This window comes from Pomacea canaliculata, linkage group LG5, assembly GCF_003073045.1.
Source record: "Pomacea canaliculata isolate SZHN2017 linkage group LG5, ASM307304v1, whole genome shotgun sequence".
In the NCBI taxonomy this organism is placed as follows: Eukaryota; Metazoa; Mollusca; class Gastropoda; order Architaenioglossa; family Ampullariidae; genus Pomacea; species Pomacea canaliculata.
The window spans coordinates 26,019,462-26,037,378 of record NC_037594.1 but is presented as its reverse complement, the minus strand read 5'-3'; the positions used below and the strand labels follow the sequence as shown (position 1 = coordinate 26,037,378).

At 43.7% G+C, this 17,917-nt stretch overlaps 1 protein-coding gene across 1 annotated transcript; it reads right to left on the bottom strand.

Moving 5' to 3' along the window:
- Positions 1–7,064: 7,064 nt before the first annotated feature.
- On the bottom strand, positions 7,065–12,789 carry LOC112565172 (membrane metallo-endopeptidase-like 1). Its single transcript, XM_025240496.1, has 5 exons — positions 12,438–12,789; positions 11,425–11,834; positions 9,717–10,799; positions 8,687–8,878; positions 7,065–8,487 (listed from the first exon to the last, which is right to left on the bottom strand). The coding sequence occupies exons 1-5, from the start codon at positions 12,586–12,588 to the stop codon at positions 8,116–8,118; spliced, it is 2,208 nt and encodes a 735-aa protein (XP_025096281.1). The 5' UTR covers positions 12,589–12,789; the 3' UTR covers positions 7,065–8,115.
- Positions 12,790–17,917: the final 5,128 nt, after the last annotated feature.

Below are 17,917 nucleotides of genomic sequence, written 5' to 3'. Positions count from 1 at the left end.
GGAGTGTAAGCAGTCGTCTGGACGTCAGCGCCGTTGTCTTTCATCTCCGATATCGACCTTTCAAGTAACGGGAAGAAACAGACTTTGAAGTCGTTACTTTTCTCTTTTAGTTTAGGTTGTTTCTCTCTGTGTCACTTTGTACTTCAGACGTCCCTCCTGCATGCGTGTGTGTAAGAATTAGAGTTAAAGAGAGTGCACACCAACAAACAGGTGGATAACAAATAAGTAGACAATACTACTACTACTCATGGCTATAAGACTATAAAAAGGCAATTTAGCATAATGGTATTATAACTACATGAGGAGTCTATAGAGTGGAGGGATGTGGAAGGTGGCTCTCATTGAAAGTGCAGTAAAACAGTTTCATTCCAGCAAATAGTTCCTCGCACGATCAATGTACAATGTGCAGACGCACCGCTTCCTCACAAACACAACTCTGTGTCAGCAAAAAGATTTTTTCCCGATTACTAAACACTGCCATCAAATCCTGAATAAGAAAGATCAATGTTTCCTTTTGGGCCTATTCTGAATAACATTTTGTTCATGCCCTAGTTTTTTTTTTTTTTGTTCGTCTCTAGAGGAATAGCACGAGCACGTGTGGGTGTGTGTAGAGATATATGTGTGGGTGTGTGTGTCTGTGTGCGGGCGTGAAGATGATGTGCACTTCTTTATGTTTGTCTACACGTGCATGTCTGTGCTTATTTTCCTGTATTTCACACTGTTAAGGATGCAAGTCTATTGATCAGGTCTGATAAGACCTTAATTGTGTGTCAATGCCCCTGAAAAGAGAGACACGTGAACTTCCGACCTTACCGAACCTGAACTTTATACACAGAGCACTTGCTGCAAAAAAACAAACAGACAAACAAACAAAAAACAACCAAACAAACAAAAAAACAAAACAAAACAAAAAAGCATAAAAAATAAACTACAACAAAAACAACCAAAAAAAAAAAAAAAGCCAAAAAGCCAAACGAAAAGGAAACATCGGTAGTCAGCAAAGATTGATAACAAAACGAGTAAGTAATTAATCACTTGCGTGGTCGAGACTAAAACACTCGGTGTTATGTGAGGTGACTATTTTTCTTTCATCAGATAGTCTTGAAAACACGGCAGGGAGTTGTGTTTCCTGGAGAGGTCTATTTTGTGATGAAATGGTCAATATTATCACTGGGAGGTCTAATTTGTGATTAAATGTCCCAGCAGTGTGCTCAGGACATTTACAAACGTCCTGCCGAGGGCAAAGCGGATGTGGTTTCGTTGCCCACACCAAGGCAAACCTATGAAAGTCGTGATCGACCAGGTTGGGTTGGGGTGGGATGGGGTAGGGTGCATAGGGTGGGGTGGGCCACGAAACGATAAAATCAGCTTTGCAAGACTGCGACGATGCACAGACTGTGTATCATGGCGATCCCACCTAGCCACTACACCTACCTATTTGTTTATCGTCAGTAGAGAACAATCACGTGATCTTGCTCGACCGCTTGATTGTCTGACGACAGTTGTGGACCTTGACTGCATACGTCACAGTCAACCAGACGCGCGGCAACGCATGCGCACTGAGCAATGCAAGCGTCAGCAGTCAGACAACATCCGGCCATTCTTTGTGGAGAGCCATCAGAAAGCGAGGAGTTCCTGGCTATTGTGTGGAATCATTTCTCTGTCCGTCTGCCACGCTCATCGAATGTTGCAGCAGCCATCGCGAGATCTGATATTCCGTTTTGGTCTTTCTCTCTCTTTTTTATCACTAGTTTCGTTTTTGTTCTTGGAGTAGTCTCCCTTGCTTTCTATCTCAAAGACTGATTCTTTTTTTATCCACACCTGAGATACAAACAAGTATTCACATAAACACAACTCAACCTTCTCACCACAAGTAACTACACCAGGCGAGAACACAATGAACTCATAGTTTTAAAAATATTATTATTATTTGTGTTTACATTTCTTGTGAAGCGCTTTCAGCTAGCCTTTGATGGTATAAAAACTTTGTTATTATTCTGTTGCACGAAACAGCACCAGATGCTTCAAAATATTGTGATAGAATTCAATGATGCCCCAAAATCTGAATCGATTACAGATAACTTGGCAACTGACAGCTAACACACACAAAGAAAGGGCGGACACAGCTAAGAAGACTGAATACACATCTTCCCACAAGATTTCCATTTATAAGTCATGCGAATTGCCACAGGTGTGAGTATATGTGTGTGGCTGGGAAGGTGTGCGTGTAATTCAATCAAACATACACACAACCGACTTTCAGGACATTCAATGTTCACACATAAGGAGTGTCTGAATGAAGGATATGACTAAGACTGGGATTAGGTGGGACTCGGGATGACAAATGTTCAACGTCATTCACTAAACCGGTTTCTTTTTGATGGAGGACCAAAAGACATTTATTCAATCTCACCAGACGTAGAGATTTCACAAATGAAAAAAAAAAACCAACCCAAAACCGCGAAGATAATTATCCGTTCCTATCTACATCGACGGTTCGCGTGCCCCTGTCTGATACTCCACCAAGCTCGAAATGAATCGCTAGGGGCGGATAAGCGATACCTCGCAGGGAGATTGCTGGCCTTGTTTTCATTAACCTCGGGTCATCCTCTCCCCCGGGTTACCCTTGCCCCCAGTCCTTTCTGCGCATGCGCCGCTATGTGGGGTGGATATGGTTACAGTACAAGAACGTTAACCAGGAACATTCGGACTCCGGCAGCCTGGCACGCGAGGTGGACTTCTTTCTTCATTACACTTCATTACAATTCATTACACTTTATTTCCAACCTGCAGCATGGACCGAGAGCCGCCAGGGGAAAAAAATAATTTCCTTTGGAAGCGACAAGTTGTGAGGTCATGGTGCTGAGTCATCTCCTAGAATGCCACGAGGTCTTTGCTAAACATCACAAATTCTCCAAGTTTTACCACAAGCCGTTAAATATTTTACAGGGAACGATAGAGCTACATTACAACAGAGCTAGATCGTGTTTGTCAGCAGTGTAGTCATGTTCGGAGGCTAAGGGGAGAGTATTAATGATGATGACCGATGTTTGACTACGAGGAACCCGCTGAGAGGTTTCCCGGCTTAATATGAGTAATTTGATAATGGAGAGGGGAAAACCTTCTGAAAAAAACTCATCCCATGCAGAGTCGGTTCACTGCGTCTGGTGAATAACAGGGAGACCCTTCAGCCTCTTCCCCCGTCTTTTACCTTTCCTGATATAATGAGGCACCCATTGATATACTGAGGTACCCGCTGATATAATGAGCCACCCATTGATATCATCTGCCGGGTGGGAGGAGGCGTTTCCAGCCACAGCTCCGAATCGGCGAATTAGCCTCCCTTAATTTTAAAGCTACCCCGGGTGCTCAATGAATCTAACAAGTATCAAGTTAATTCTTAGGTTGGTGTACAAATGCAAGATGTGAGAAACATGAACTTGGTTTTCTTGTGAAATGGCTTGGTGACAAAACCAGCGGGTGCCGACATCTTAACATCGTTCTGAACCAAACAAAATGCTGAAGCATCAGACCCTCCCAAGTCCCTCTAAGTCCCCATTGCACCGGCAAGTAGCTCAACATGTTGACTACAGTTTCAATGTCTTGAACTATCACTCCATGACTGTTGGTTTCCTTTAATCTTTTTCACACGACTTCGCCAGTCTTGGTCAAACCTTTTTGAGGACATTTATCTGGTTAAGAAGAGCATTGACCTCAAAAAAAAAAAAAAAAATGTAGAATATCCAAAAAAAAAAAACAACCGAAAAATTTATTTTGATGATTGAAAGAAAAACTGGGCAATGCTACTCAAAGTAGGAGTTACCAACGGTGCCAGCACCAGTTCTCTCCCCTCCCATTCAAAAACTCCACAGCCGTCGATGTTAATAAACATGGCGAATGTTGTGGAATGAACAGTTCACAGCTGGGAAAGCTCTCAATTTCCAGTAACTTGCAGAAATGGTAAGACCATCGATCACGATGCCATGTCTGTGGAGGAGGGAGGGTTGACATGATGGCCACCATGAGCGTCTTGCTCCAGGAAGCCAGAACTGTTTATGGCCTGCGTGCGTTTATTAAGAGATCGCCATACATTGGATAATGTCGTCTGCCGGAGGAAAGTCATCGTATCAGGATGTCAGTCTCGTTTGCTTCTCATTTCTTCAGTTTCTCGATTCTCATTGCAAGGTCAATGGCGAACCATAGCTTTGGTGGAGGGGGAAGGCGTGGACGACAATTTTTTTTCGAGGCTAGATTTTCTTGTGAGGGCAGTGCCCATCTCCTCTCTTCTCGCTTCTTAACATTTGCAAGTGTAAGGTATCCACCTCCGACAGCTGGGTCGATCAGGGTGGGGTGGGGGAAAGTTCGTTGCGCCACATGGGTATCGAACCACTCGGCTGTCCGCTTCCCCTCGCTCTCCATTCCAAAATGCACAAAAAAAAAAAAAAAAATCAAAGCAGATTTTCGCACTTTGCGATCTGAAATCGAATTCCTAGTTTTGTAAGTTTTACTTGTAGATAAGAGATGTGAGGTCTCATAAAACTTAGCACTTGACTGTAGACCAAACACGAGAGAAGTTAGAACTGACAGCCGGGGTCGCAAACCTTAGCGGAGTGATTTGGTCCACGGTTTCTAGACGATTATTTCTGACCTAAAAATAATACAATACAATGTAACTTTAATAATCCACATTATTTGAATTATAGAGCTCATCTCCTAGCAATACAGAGATAAGCACATACATATACCTATTGAAATAATTTCTCTCTCACACACATACACACTATAGATGTGTAATTATTTACATACACATACTCCCAGCAATATTAGATACAGTTGGTGACCTCAGGTCACTTCAGGTTAACACAAGATCACTGCTAATAGAATTTATCAAGAGGATGGCACGTGGAATGAATGACGAGGTGATAGTTTACTTAAAAGAGGAACGAAGATTTCCAAACTAGTATCAAGAATAAACAAACAATAAAATAAAATAAAATAAAATAAAATAAAATAAAATAAAATAAAGGTCGAGGAATCTGCATGCACAACATTGGGAGAAAAATGTTTAAGGGAAACTTAAACAGGCATGGATGTAGTTTTTTTTAAAACCTTCAAGATCAATTTTTCAAGATCACCATGACAACTGGAGAAGGACAACTAAGAAGAAACAAACACACACAAGGTTCTCTGTCCTTTATGTAGCCACAGGCAGGTTTCTGTGATGTTTTATTGCAGTTATCAAGGGTGTAGAGATGGATTCACTGTGGAGTTTTTCTAAGGTCATGTAGAAAACACTTGACACGTTTATTGTGAGATCGCTTTGCTTTGATCTTTAAAAAGCCTTTGATAGTATAAGTTGGAGCTTTTTAACATTTTTGTGCAAACCTCGATGATGTGATGATGAAAGATGATATAATGGATAAACAATGGCCGCCCTATGGTCACTTAAAAATAAATATTGACAAGCCTCTTTTTTCAGTTATTTTATAAGGGTGTGACTTTGACTGTATAGTGTCAATGAGATGTACATGCAATGTAAATGTGAATATTTGTACTGATGTAATACATGTTACAATAAATATTAAAAAGACTTGCACACAAAACTGATCAGAATTATGGAAGAGATCGCAAATACAGCTGATGAGACATTTATCTAATACTTTAGTTGCAAACATTTTTCACACATAATGTACCTGTCGGTCGTAATTTTAAATTTTTTTTTTTAAAATTACCGTTCATGGTTTTATTTTATAGAGTTATATACAACCCAAGGTGCTTAGTCTGAAGATGTGGATGTGAGTGAGTAAAATGTGATGTGAATATAAAATGTTCCATCTTCCGTGATGCGTGTTTCACTGCGAGGAAAAAAAAAACCATCTCTGAAAAAGATAAAACATATTCTTGCCGAATGTAGGGCAAGGCGACTGAATGATGGAAGCTTTGAAGAAGTACATTTCTGCCGTCGGCACCAGACCGCAGATGGTCTGACAGCGACATGAAAGAGAGAGAAGCGGTTTGTTTCATTCGCGGAAAGTGGGGCTGATGGCAAAAATCGCCAGCAAAACTCATTAGACTGGCCACACACGCACGGCGCTGTCAGGGCGATGGTGGGTCTGTCTAGGCGGAGGATTTGACCCCCCTTCTCCAGCGGATGTAGTGCTGGGTTGTGTGCCCTTGCGCCCCTTGCTTAGCTCCCCCCTGCACGTAGCGGTGGCAAAAAACATCCGGGGGATAAATAAGACCTTATTTCAAAGATTTAACAACCTGTGACGTCACTGATACGAGCGTTAGGGCCAGGCTGCCTGGTCCTTGCCTTCCTGTGGTTACTCTCTTGTTGAAGGAATCGATTCTTCTTGCTTCTGTGTAATCCTCTGTTGTCAGCTTTGCCTTTTTTTCCACGAGCTTCGACTGTGAAGTCTGTTAGGGAAAGATCACCGTGCGTCACTTCCGGTTAGAACCCTTCTGAGCAACACGTTCGACTCGAGTGGTTTGATGTGATGACAGACCTAACGATGGATGCGATGGGATTTGAAGATGTGATGGGTGGACAGTTATTGGTGCATGACTGGATCACTTTGTGATAGATACAAACAAAGGAGCTCGTAACATGCCAAAGCTCTGTCCCGAGAAAGGTCATGTGATCTTCTTTCTAACCTTTGACTTTTGGGTTGCAAGGTTCCGGAGCTCTCGCCAAGCTCTCGGGATATGCAACGAGCGGTGAGACTACGAGCTGAACAAAAGAGCGCACGAGATGTAACTTCGTAATGGAGAAAAATTACTTGCTAAAAGGAGGACAAGCGAATGCAAATGAATCCATAATCACATAAAAAAGAGAAAAAGAACTTTTGACATTATTCATTATCCTGTGTGGTCACATGAGACATACACTAGACTGTGTGGTCTGACCATGGGACATGGTCTTTGTAGTCTGACTTTACTCGTGAGGACTTGGAAACCAAAGCATTTTTCTTGCATGCATCTCACACACATGCACGCGTACTTTCTCTTTCCTTTCACCTTTTTCTCTCTCTCAGAAATTCGCAAAGACAACACAAGACAAGAAATGAAATATGTGCTACTGACTGTTTTCCACTAGTTTTTGTAGAGTACGGTGACCAATGATGTTTCAAAATGTAATAGATATGAAGCTTACACCAGACTCATGATGTTTGTTTTGGATAAATTCCACAAACTGTCACCCATTCAGATTTTAAAATTATTGGATAGAACTTGCACATTCGCCGCAATAAGACATTCTGAAGTCAACACGCCGCCATCTTACTACTATCAATGAAATATAAACCAACAGTCAACATAAACAAATTGTCCCTACAAATGAATTACGGCAACCTAAATGTCTGATTATAAATAAAACAAATTCCAGTCTATTAAAGCTTCTACACAATATCTAAAATATGAATAGAAGTTAATTACACACATAGGATATAATCATTTGAAACACAAACTTATAAACCAGCAAACCTGAGAAATTAAATGATAGTTTCAAGTATAAGTACCTGCAAAATAAGGAATCTACCAGCTGATGTATTATTACACCACTGCTGACTTGGCAGGCAAAGAACAAAAGGTGAAAAAAGGCATCACTAGCTCAAATAAACACCTGCGACATCACGGAGTAGCATCCTCCTCCTATACTTACCCTCATCCTTGTTTTTGCAATTACCAACTTTATATATTATTAGAAAGAGTGTCAGTAAAAATGTTAGCTTACTCTTCCCCCTCCCTTTCTTATGCCTCCTCTCTATTCTCTAGGTCCCTGACTTCCCACCCCTACCCCTACTCCTACCTCAAAGTAAGAAATCGCCTTTCGATGAAAGTTTTTTTTTCTCTCTCTCTCGAACTCAGCGACAACAAGAGATTGACATTTACCTCCTCCATCCTGAAATCTTGCCAGGACAAAAAAAAAAAAAAAAAAAAAAGTTGAAGAGAACGAAGAGTAAGTAGTGTTGAAAGTGTTGACAGTACAGGGAGAGAGTATTCACCGAGAGGACATCGCCTGAAGACTACCAACATGGCGGGTTGTGGGTCAGAAGCAGAGTCAGCCAAGGTCTGTTCACAGTTCAGTGGAGTGTGAACACAGCAGCTGGCGGGTGGCTACCACACCAGACATTTGTGGATGGGGTTCATGGGGCTGGCCAGCGGGCAGGAGAAGGTGTTGGCGAAGTCTGCGCTGTTCTGCAAGGTCCCCAGCACCCGGAAGTGAGTGAGGGCGTGAACGTCGCTCTTGACCTGCGCGAATCGCTCTATGGGGTTCCGGTCTGAGCACCACGTCTGCGCGAAGGACAGGAAGAACAGCTGCGCCTGCGTGAGACTGCGGAGTCCCGGGTAGCTCACGGGGTGATCCTGCAGGTTGTGATCGCGCAGGTACTGGACGAAAGCTTTGAAGGCGATCTTGATGCCGCCATTATCCGCAATGTTCTCACCCAGAGTCAACCGTCCGTTCATTGAGAGGTTGAGCTCTTTGTCCTGTCCGAGTGAATGAGCGATAAAGTATGATGTAGATTTTTACCAGGACAATCAAAATAAAAATCAAAATATTCTCTCACAGCCAGAAAAAAGGAAGAGAAGAATAATTGTGACTCTTTTCACTTTGTACTCACTGGAAGAGAGAAAGAGTGAGATAAGAGAAGGTTAAACAGAGAAAGAAAGAAGAAGAAAAATCCACCTTGAAGTTGCTGTACTGGTGTACCATGCAGTCTTTCCTCTCCTGGAACTTCTCTTTATCGCTGTGCTTCCACCAGTCCTTCATGTTGCCGCTGTCGTCGTAGTGCATGCCGACGTCGTCGAAGCCGTGCAGGATCTCGTGGCCGATGATGGCACCGAGTGACCCGTAGTTGAGCGCCTGAGTCACGTTGTTCTGAGGAGAGAAACGTGCACGTCACGTGGCAAGCAACGTCACGTGCACGGGTCAAGAACTTCACATAATCCTACAACAGGACGTAGTTGGGGACATGTCACAGGTCAAGAATGTCACGTGCCAGCACCGTGCAGCTGACGACATGTCTCAAGTCACGAAAGTCACGTATCGGGTTAATCAGTTGCGAGACTTCACGAGCACAAAACAATGTATTAATGATTGATGACATACAAAATTTATATCAAAATATTTTTATAGGAAGGTGACGTCATTAAATTAAAAACTTTGTTTGCAGAGATGGTGTAAGAAAATTACTCCAAGAACTTTAAGGAATTAGAATTAAAAAAAAAAAGACTTCAAGACCTGGGTGCCGTGAGCAAGAACCCGGTCGAAGCAGGTCCTTCACAACCTTGTCTCTCGGAAACTGCAGGCCTTTGCGTGAGAAGACAAGCTCAGTAACGAGGTTATGGCCCTCCCATCTCCCCCCCCTGGCCCCCAACACACGCCGACAATAACGCAGTTACCCAGGGGAGGAAACACAATGGGGGTAGCCCCAGATTTACCCCAGAGAGCTTTGGCGCATGCCTGGCCTACCGTACGATGGAAGGACAGGGTCTGAACATTTTCAGGTAGAGGATCTGATGCTAAAACATATTTTTGTCTTCTTCAGACTGTTCCAGACAATCATTATTTTGTTTGTCTTCTACTTCAGATAATCCTTATTTGTTGTTATTCATTGTCTTTATTTGTCCTTAAGCTGCTTCAAGCATCGTTTTTTCTGTGCTTCCTACTGAATCAGAAACCTGACTGTTGTGTGTGCGTTTGATTGCGTGCTTACCACGGAGAACATGGGAGACTGCAGGACGCCGGCCGGCAAGAAAATTCTGTTTTTTGTGGGTAGGTAGAAGGCGTTGACATCACTGGCAGGGCTGATCCATTTGACCGTAGCTGGTTTTCTCAGCTGCGACCAACTTTTTTTCGAGAGGAACTTGGAGAGGGTAATGAAGTTCTCCAGGAAAGTATTATTGGACAACACCAATCCCTGGTAGTAATTGTTGAGAAAGTTGTCGCTGATTTCCTCGCTGGAGAAACCCACATCGACTTTCATCTTCCGCACCTTGTCTATCGCCCGTTCCCTCGTCTCTGGAGTCATCCATTCCAGTGTTTTGAGTACGACGATCAGCGACTTGAGTATGCCATTGATCATCTCCTCCGTTGCTGATATTGTTGCCGGCGAGAAGTTGCTGGTGATGTAGAGTCGGCTGACGGCCCGGGGCATGGTGCTGGCGGTGATGCCGACACAAGTGAGCTGCCTCGACCACTGAGCTCGGTCCACGCCCAGGTACTGCGTGCGGTACGAGAGTAGTATACTCCGCAAGGCAGGTGGCATCGCCATCCGGAAGGACATCACGAACGACCAGATGATGAAATCAACCACCGTGTCGTCTGGCATGGTCATCAAAAGAGTGAAAAGATCGTCGAAGTAGCGTTGATGACTCAGCACAATTTTTTCCGTGGGTGAAAGTTTCAGGTCCAGGTCAACATGATGGAAGTTGCCGATCAAGAAAGCTGACCAGTTAAAGGAGGAGTACTTGCTCTCGAGTCTCTCGAGAGTGGTAGGAGAGTAGATCATCTTCTGGTCTCTCATCTCCACGGGGGTAAAGGTTATGTTGGCGAGCTGCTTCTCAAACTGTACGATCCTGGCGGCTCGGGTGGGGTTGCTCCATTCTGGGTCAGGGTCCACGATGTTCATCGCCTTCATCACCGTTTGTATGTAGTAGTTCTCGAATTTCTGGTAAAAGTACAGGTATCTTTCCACGTTCAGGTGTGGCTGCTCCAGGTAGATGACGTTGACCGTTGTGTTCTCCTTGTCGGGCTTGACGCCGAAGTCGATCAGCGGGTGCAGGCCCAGACTACCAACCTGGACAGGTCATGTTTGGGTTCAGACACTCGTGAAAACGAGGGTGTTGGTTACTTTAAACATTAAGTAGTGAAGGCGAGAAAAGACAGAGAAATAGAGGGAGAGAGAAGAAGGAAGAGAAAGGAAAAAAGAGAAGGATGAGGTTTGGTCATGCAGAGTTAGTGATTCAAGACTACCTGTGGCCTGTGAGTACAAATGCTGTACCTACCCTTAGGTGTGCTCGCAGGTGTGTGTATGTGTGGTGACGTGTGATTATGTCACTGAGTCTAAGAAAGTCCAGCGTCTTAATCTTCTGTACTGTCACCGTCATTGTCACATCACCTTCCTGTCACTGTTTCGTCAATGTCGCCGTGGATGTCACCGTCATTGTCACCACCACCGTCCTCTCACTGTACTGTCAATGTCACCGTGAATGTCAATGTCATGTCACCATCGCCGTCCTGTCATTGTATTGTCAACGTCACCGTGCATGTCAATGTCCTGTCACCGTCATTGTCACCATCATTGTCACCATCACCGTCCTGTCAATGTACTCTCACTGTCATCGTCATTGTCACATCACCTTCCTGTCACTGTGCTGTCAACGTCACCGTTACTGTCACCGTCACTGTCACCGTCATTTCACCTTCACAAGGAGGTCTGCTAGATCGTCCGTGACGACCGACTTGTCGGCCACCATCTCCTTCAGCTCCGAGAATATCTTCATGAACGGCACCAGAGCGCGATTCTGTATCTCCACGTCGTCCTGGCACGAGTGGAACAAGGTTTTGGCCAGACGCACGGAGTTCAACTCCCCGTCGCGCCTGGGGGCGGACAGCATGGCCATCAACATCCACGACGTCTGCTGCTGCGTACTGTCCAGACTGCGCACCCCCATCTTGAGGCGCTGGGAGATGGGGCCGGTGATCCACCCCCCGCACGCGTACCGGTAGAAGTCGACGCAAGGGTCGTGGCTGTCGTCCATCGCCATTCGGATCTGCGCTGCCGTTGCCAGGCATTGCTTCGCTTCACACAGGTTGATCTTTTTCTTCTGATCTGAGGAGGCAATAAAGGCAAGCAGCCTGACATTGGGAAGAGTCACGTGACTGAAGCTGTCAAGTGGAATCAGTGTTAATAGAATATTGTTCATTGGCTGAAGTCATTACTTCATTGACCCCATTACTGAAGTCTCATCCAAAGCAGTCACAACAATATCAATATGGCTGCTGGACACAAAACTCATTGAACTGTGTAGAGAACTGAATGATTCAGCATCTCACGTGCATGATATAATATTCATTATATATCTATACAGTTCAATTGTGGATATAGAATCAGTTGGTCGTAATAAAGCTGAAATAATTTGTTATCAATCAGTTGTCCTTCTCCATCTATATTATTATCAAAAATACAGCTATAAGATGAATTTTGTACTCAAAGATTTTATTATATATTTATAGAATGAATTATCTATGTGTTATTTAGCTATAGTGAACTACATAGCTATATTGTGACGTGTATGTAAATTTCTCTAAGGTAACTCTTCTTCTCAGCCAATACCAATATATGTTGACAATCTTTCAAAAGTACGTCATCGAGAAGATGCTGGTGAAGGCTTCTAACCTCTGACCTCTATCAACTATATTAATCAAACTAAACCTGTCGTGTGGAGGTTGCTTATCCTGATGTAGCTGACGAGCAAAGCGATGTTAACGCAGACGAAGATCGCAAGGGTGATAGCGAGGAAGATGACCCACGCCTTCCAGGTCCTGAGCCGCGACTCGGTCCTGTCCAGGATCATGGCGCGCATCAGGGATCAAGATCCCCTGGGAATCGACCAGCTGCTGGAGATGCTCGGAGAGGGAGAGAAGGACGCGAGGACGGCGTGTCCACTGCGGGGAGTCAAGATGGCGGGGAGGACTCTCAAAGTCGCTGGACCACAGCAGAACTTCGTGAGACACGCCGGGAAACCATGGTGCAAGCTCCTCTGGCATTATCGAAGTACGTTTATCGAAATAACAGACGAGTTATCGATGATCTCTGGCGTATATATGAGATATGTAACGCGGAAAAGTAATGTTCGCGTCAAATGATTGATTGAGAGAGATAAGAGAAGTAGGGCTTGTCTTTCCTTCTTAAAGGGATTCTAAAGGCAAACTAAAACTGCTTAGAATGGCGTAAAGAGTAGGATAACTTTGAATCTCGTCTATTTATATGTGTGTTCATGTGGAAAACGTTGAAGGTTTTTAGTAGAATGTTGTGTTTAATAAGAGAAATGACACGGGACTCTTTTTTTGCTTCCACGAAGTCTCGTTCTCCGTCACGTGACCCTATGACGTGTGGTTTCCATAGTGACAACCATGCCTCGAGAATGTGCTGCACCCGATTGCCACGAAAAGATGGAAAAGATTAAAAATTGTCTTTTCATCAGTTTCCGACAGACAGAGCCTTACAAGCCTTACACACAGAGTGCGTCATACGATAAAATGACGTCAAATCTTCGCAATGATACAGATACAGACATTTCCTGTCAGAGACTGACGTCACAAGAAGACTCTGACATCACAACAAGACTCCTCTACTTGACCATCTCTGGAAGCTATCGTGGTTACTCGGCAGAAGGACACAAAGGTCGATTTCACTGGATTTTTTCAATGTTTATAAACATCGGCAACCGAAATAGTGCTAATAAGTGGTAATTAAGTGAGAAACGAATCCTTTATTTCTCCTGTGTTGCTCTCGTGCTCTGTCATTGTAACTAAATATAGTTTTGAAACGTTTGACCGTCGCCACAGCCTTATCACAAGCCTTGAGTAACCCTTTAAAGGGAAAGGTAAGTCAAATAGTAACCTGGGCTTAACTGATAGATCATGACATTCTGAGTCACATTTCAACAACAATTTTTGTAGCTAACCCGGTGTTGTGGTTTGGACACAATTGTAACTAAATGATCTTTTTGCAACCAGGAATTGTGATCGGTCCTGACTCAGTACATCAATATATCTTAATTCAGAAGCTACTATTTGACTTGCCTTTCCCTGTAATTTTCTCTGCACTGTTGTTGTTTCTGTGTGATACATCGTTGTCTGGTTACTATACAGATTAATGGCCATGTTGTTTGTGCTTTCTTTGTATTGTCTCGTTTAGTACTATTTTATTTTTCATAATTTTTGTTACTTCCTCTTTAATAGCATTCTATGATTTTTTTTATAGTTCTTTTACATCTCTGTTCACATATTCGATCATTCTTCTTCACTTACTTCTCTTGCCTCTCCTATACTTTCCATCTCCATGAGTCCAGATGTTTGTACCCTTACATTATTGTATCATTGCACTTAATGACCTTTGCACATCTTTGAATATAATATTCCAGTCCAAGCAAGCCTGTTTGTGTTTACATCTGTTAACACCCGCGCATTCGACGAACAAAGCGATGTTACACCACATCAAGATGATAAAGACAAGGACATGGACCTTCGAGGTCGCTGGTGCTATATAGTTGGAGGATATGTAAACAATACAGCTGAGTGTTACAAGTAACCATGCAGCCAGCCCCACATAGTGTGCACCTTGCCCCTGGGGTAGTAATTTGCCTCCGCATGAGTCTTAGTAATGATGTTGTTCCTGTGTAATGATTATTAATCAACTTTTTTGTTAATTTTATTCTTGAGGGTTTTTTTCCAATTCCTGCGTGTGTACCTGTGAAATATCATCCAACAGAAAAAAATATAAATTATAATGGGGTTTCGATGCTTTTAATTGTTAATGACTGGTCGCAAGAGCTTACCCTGCGCATGAACCAGAGCTGCACGTGACTGGAGGTGAAGGTTCACGGGAGTGTGGCCTGCACGTGAACCAGAACTGCAGTACCCGGCTCATCAAAAGGCGTGGGTGTCACCAAGAGGTTGACAAGAATCACTGAGGCGTGACGAGGACCGTGTGGCTGTTTGCAAACCTCTGTTTACCAGAACCACACATGCCTGGCGTGAAAAACCTCGGTCCGTTGATTTCTCTTCATCCGACCGTTGACACAACTGTGAAGGACTGTTGACAGACTCGTCTGCTTGAGACGGAACAGAATTCTGTCTCGTGAACAAACTCCAAACATATTAAGAAGCAGAAAAAACAAGAATGAGGGACAAGAAAAAAATTCCAAACAAAATGGAGAATGGCGCCGGAAAAAGGAAATGTAAGAATTATTGACAGCGGTGGAATAAAAAGGGACACAACTATAAAACTTAAGAAGAAGAGAAAGGAGTAGAGATGGCACGAACAAGTAAAAAGAGATTCCTCTCGACAGAAAAAACAGCAGCTGGCAGAGAAAGATACATTTCGAACAAATCTCTCGGGGGCGACCTTCTAAGCTCACGGTTTATATTAGAGGATGTATGATTTGTGGTGCAGACAACATTTCTTTAGGTGTATACATATATCAGGGTAACATATACATTCAGAAAGGTGCATAAGGAATTCTGCTCAGACACATAAAACATGTGTGTGCATGTCAGTGTGTGTGTGGATGGGAAGATAGAGAGAGAGATGGCGATAGACGACACTCTTCTTGCTCACAGAAGTTGGAGGAAAATCCAGACAAGCCCCAGTGAGTCATCGAGTGACATCACCAGATGACTTGCTGTCCTTTGCCTTCCTTTCTCCTCCTCTCCCTTCCTCGTCTTCCTTCCCGACCCCCGCCCTTTCCATCGACTGGCTGCTGGCACTGTCTTGCAGTTTCTTCATCGGAGTCTGTCGCTGGAGGACTGGTGGCGCGGACACACACACACACGAACACATAAATTTATTCAAAGATGCATCATTGAACACACACATGTAAACATGCTTACTCATAGACATATATAAATACATTTAAATATGCATCAATAAATATGCATGCACATATAGTCGTGGCTCCAGTCACATCTGATAACTCCTGTCTATGTCACCATTTTTGTGTATGGTTGGTGTGAAAGTCCAATCTCTCTCTGTGGTATATATATATCTGTATGTGTAATTAGATAATAGTCAAAAGGAAAAGGTAGTCTCTGGGCAAGGTGTCCCAACCCTCCCTTCTCGTGATTTCTTGTCTGTGAAGGCAGTGCCGGTATCCTCTTCCTCACTTTTGTCAGGACTTGCCTGTGAGGACGGTACCCGTATCCCAACCCTCATTTGTCTGTGAGGACGGTACCCGTATCCCAACCCTCACTTATCTGTGAGGGCGGTACCCGTATCCCAACCCTCATTTGTCTGTGAGGACGGTACCCGTATCCCAACCCTCACTTATCTGTGAGGGCGGTACTCGTATCGTCTCCCTTTCTGCCTTTTCGTTTTCATCCTTTCAAGGGTCAAGGTTCAAAAGCTGGGTCCACTTGAGGAAAACAATGAGCCAGGTCAGTATCGAACCGTCTAGAATTCCCCCTCGGGAATGAAAGCAGAACTCTATAACCATTCGGTTCTCTCCTCTTGTCAAGGTAACAGTACAGTCTGCAAAAACAAACAAGACAGAAGCTCGACTTTTGCTTGCTGCTTTGATTCTTCTTCCTAGTTCCCTCCTCTCCAACTGTTTTCCTCTTCTTTCGTCATACTAACCCACCCTGTACCTCCGTCTCCCCCCTGCAATCTGTCATTTCCTCCAGCAACCTCCAGCAACAATGTCGGCAAAGAGCGATGGATACAATAACCGTGAACATATCGCCGCAGTTTGATGGCGTAAAACACAAACTTGCTCAGGGAGGTAATAGCTTTGACCTTTGACACTTCCTTCTGCGGGAAATGCCAGGCTCATCGACTTTGAATTCATCTAACACCACGCGGGGAGGGTGGGTAGGAGGGTTGAGGGGAACTGACCGCTTTTGTTGTATCATCTCCGTCAAAGAGACGCAGGGAATGCTGGGTAGCCATAAGTCACGCGCTTCACGTGCAAAGGCAGACGATAAGGGAGCGTGGAAAGGTTTTTACAGCTATACACAGACCATCATCGTGTTTGTGTCCAGCGATAAATGATGATACGGCAGTAAAGTCCGACAAGTCCATCGTCTGTCGAGTTTTATGTCAGGCGTCAGGGGACGGAAGGACTTGCAGTTTCGCGTGCGGACTGATGTCAAAGGTGTTGACCCCTGACCCCTGACCTAAGATGACCATACGTTTGCAATGGGACTTGAAGCATGTGTTCATCCATTACCTTCTTACCTGCATTCCCTTCTGCCCACTCTCCTATCACATGTATGTATGTAAGTCAGTCTCATGACCTTAAAAACATCGGAGTGTACCAATATCATCGTTTACCGCCAGACGGTAAATTTTGCTGTTTTTTTTTTTCTGAAAACCATAGATAACAACACTATTTCCGAATGTATACACGTTTTTTTTCCAATAAAATCTTATCTCATAACACAGGAATCTTATGACCCAAACAAGTCTGACAAGTAAAAGAAGAGAGGGTAAAGTGTTTGTAGGGCCAGGGGCTGAGAATTCAAGATGCTTTGTGAGGGATGATGACTCCAATGATTTGTGAGTATATCGGGGCGAGATTCCATGGATCCTCGCCAGAATTTTTAGGAAAAAGCTTTCCAGTCTCTACAGAGACAGTTTCATTACAAGGTACATCTACTGTTCGTTTCGTTTGTTGTTAATTGTCTTTATGATACAAACAAGTATGTTCAAGCGTTGCAGGGGATAAAGAAGTTTGTTATTCAGCCAGATGACAACTTGTTTCTGCCATTAATATTACTATTCAAATATTTTTTGCAACAATCACAGGCTTGTGTGTGTGGATTGTATACTCCTCATATTCAACTCTTCTGCGCCTCAATTTCGCTGCCCTTTGACCTTTTACCTTCATCTTCTCACTTTCTCTCATTTCATCTTGACTTTGCCTTTTGCTATCCTTGTCATTACTGTACATCAGTGTAATCATCTCATCCTGAACACTCTTCCTTTCTTTCCTTCACCCAACCAGAGACAGTCGTGTAAATAAGAGGGTGTGCTTGTAGCAAGTCTGCTCATACATTCCTCACTTTTAGCATGCGTCTCCTTCAAGTTACCTCCTGCTTCTTTTTCTTTCTTCTTCTTCATCATCTTCGTATTTTTAGCCTTCTCTTTTCAGTGTGTTGCTTATTTTCTGCCCCAGAAATGTTAATTGAGAA

Coding starts and splice junctions, on each gene's coding strand:
- LOC112565172 (XM_025240496.1), bottom strand. CDS start 12,588: ATGCGCGCCATGATCCTGGACAGGACCGAGTCGCGGCTCAGGACCTGG. Junction 11,835..12,437: donor AAGCAACCTCCACACGACAG/GTTTAGTTTGAT, acceptor TTGCCTCCTCAG/ATCAGAAGAAAAAGATCAAC. Junction 8,879..9,716: donor AGTCTCCCATGTTCTCCGTG/GTAAGCACGCAA, acceptor TTCTCTCCTCAG/AACAACGTGACTCAGGCGCT.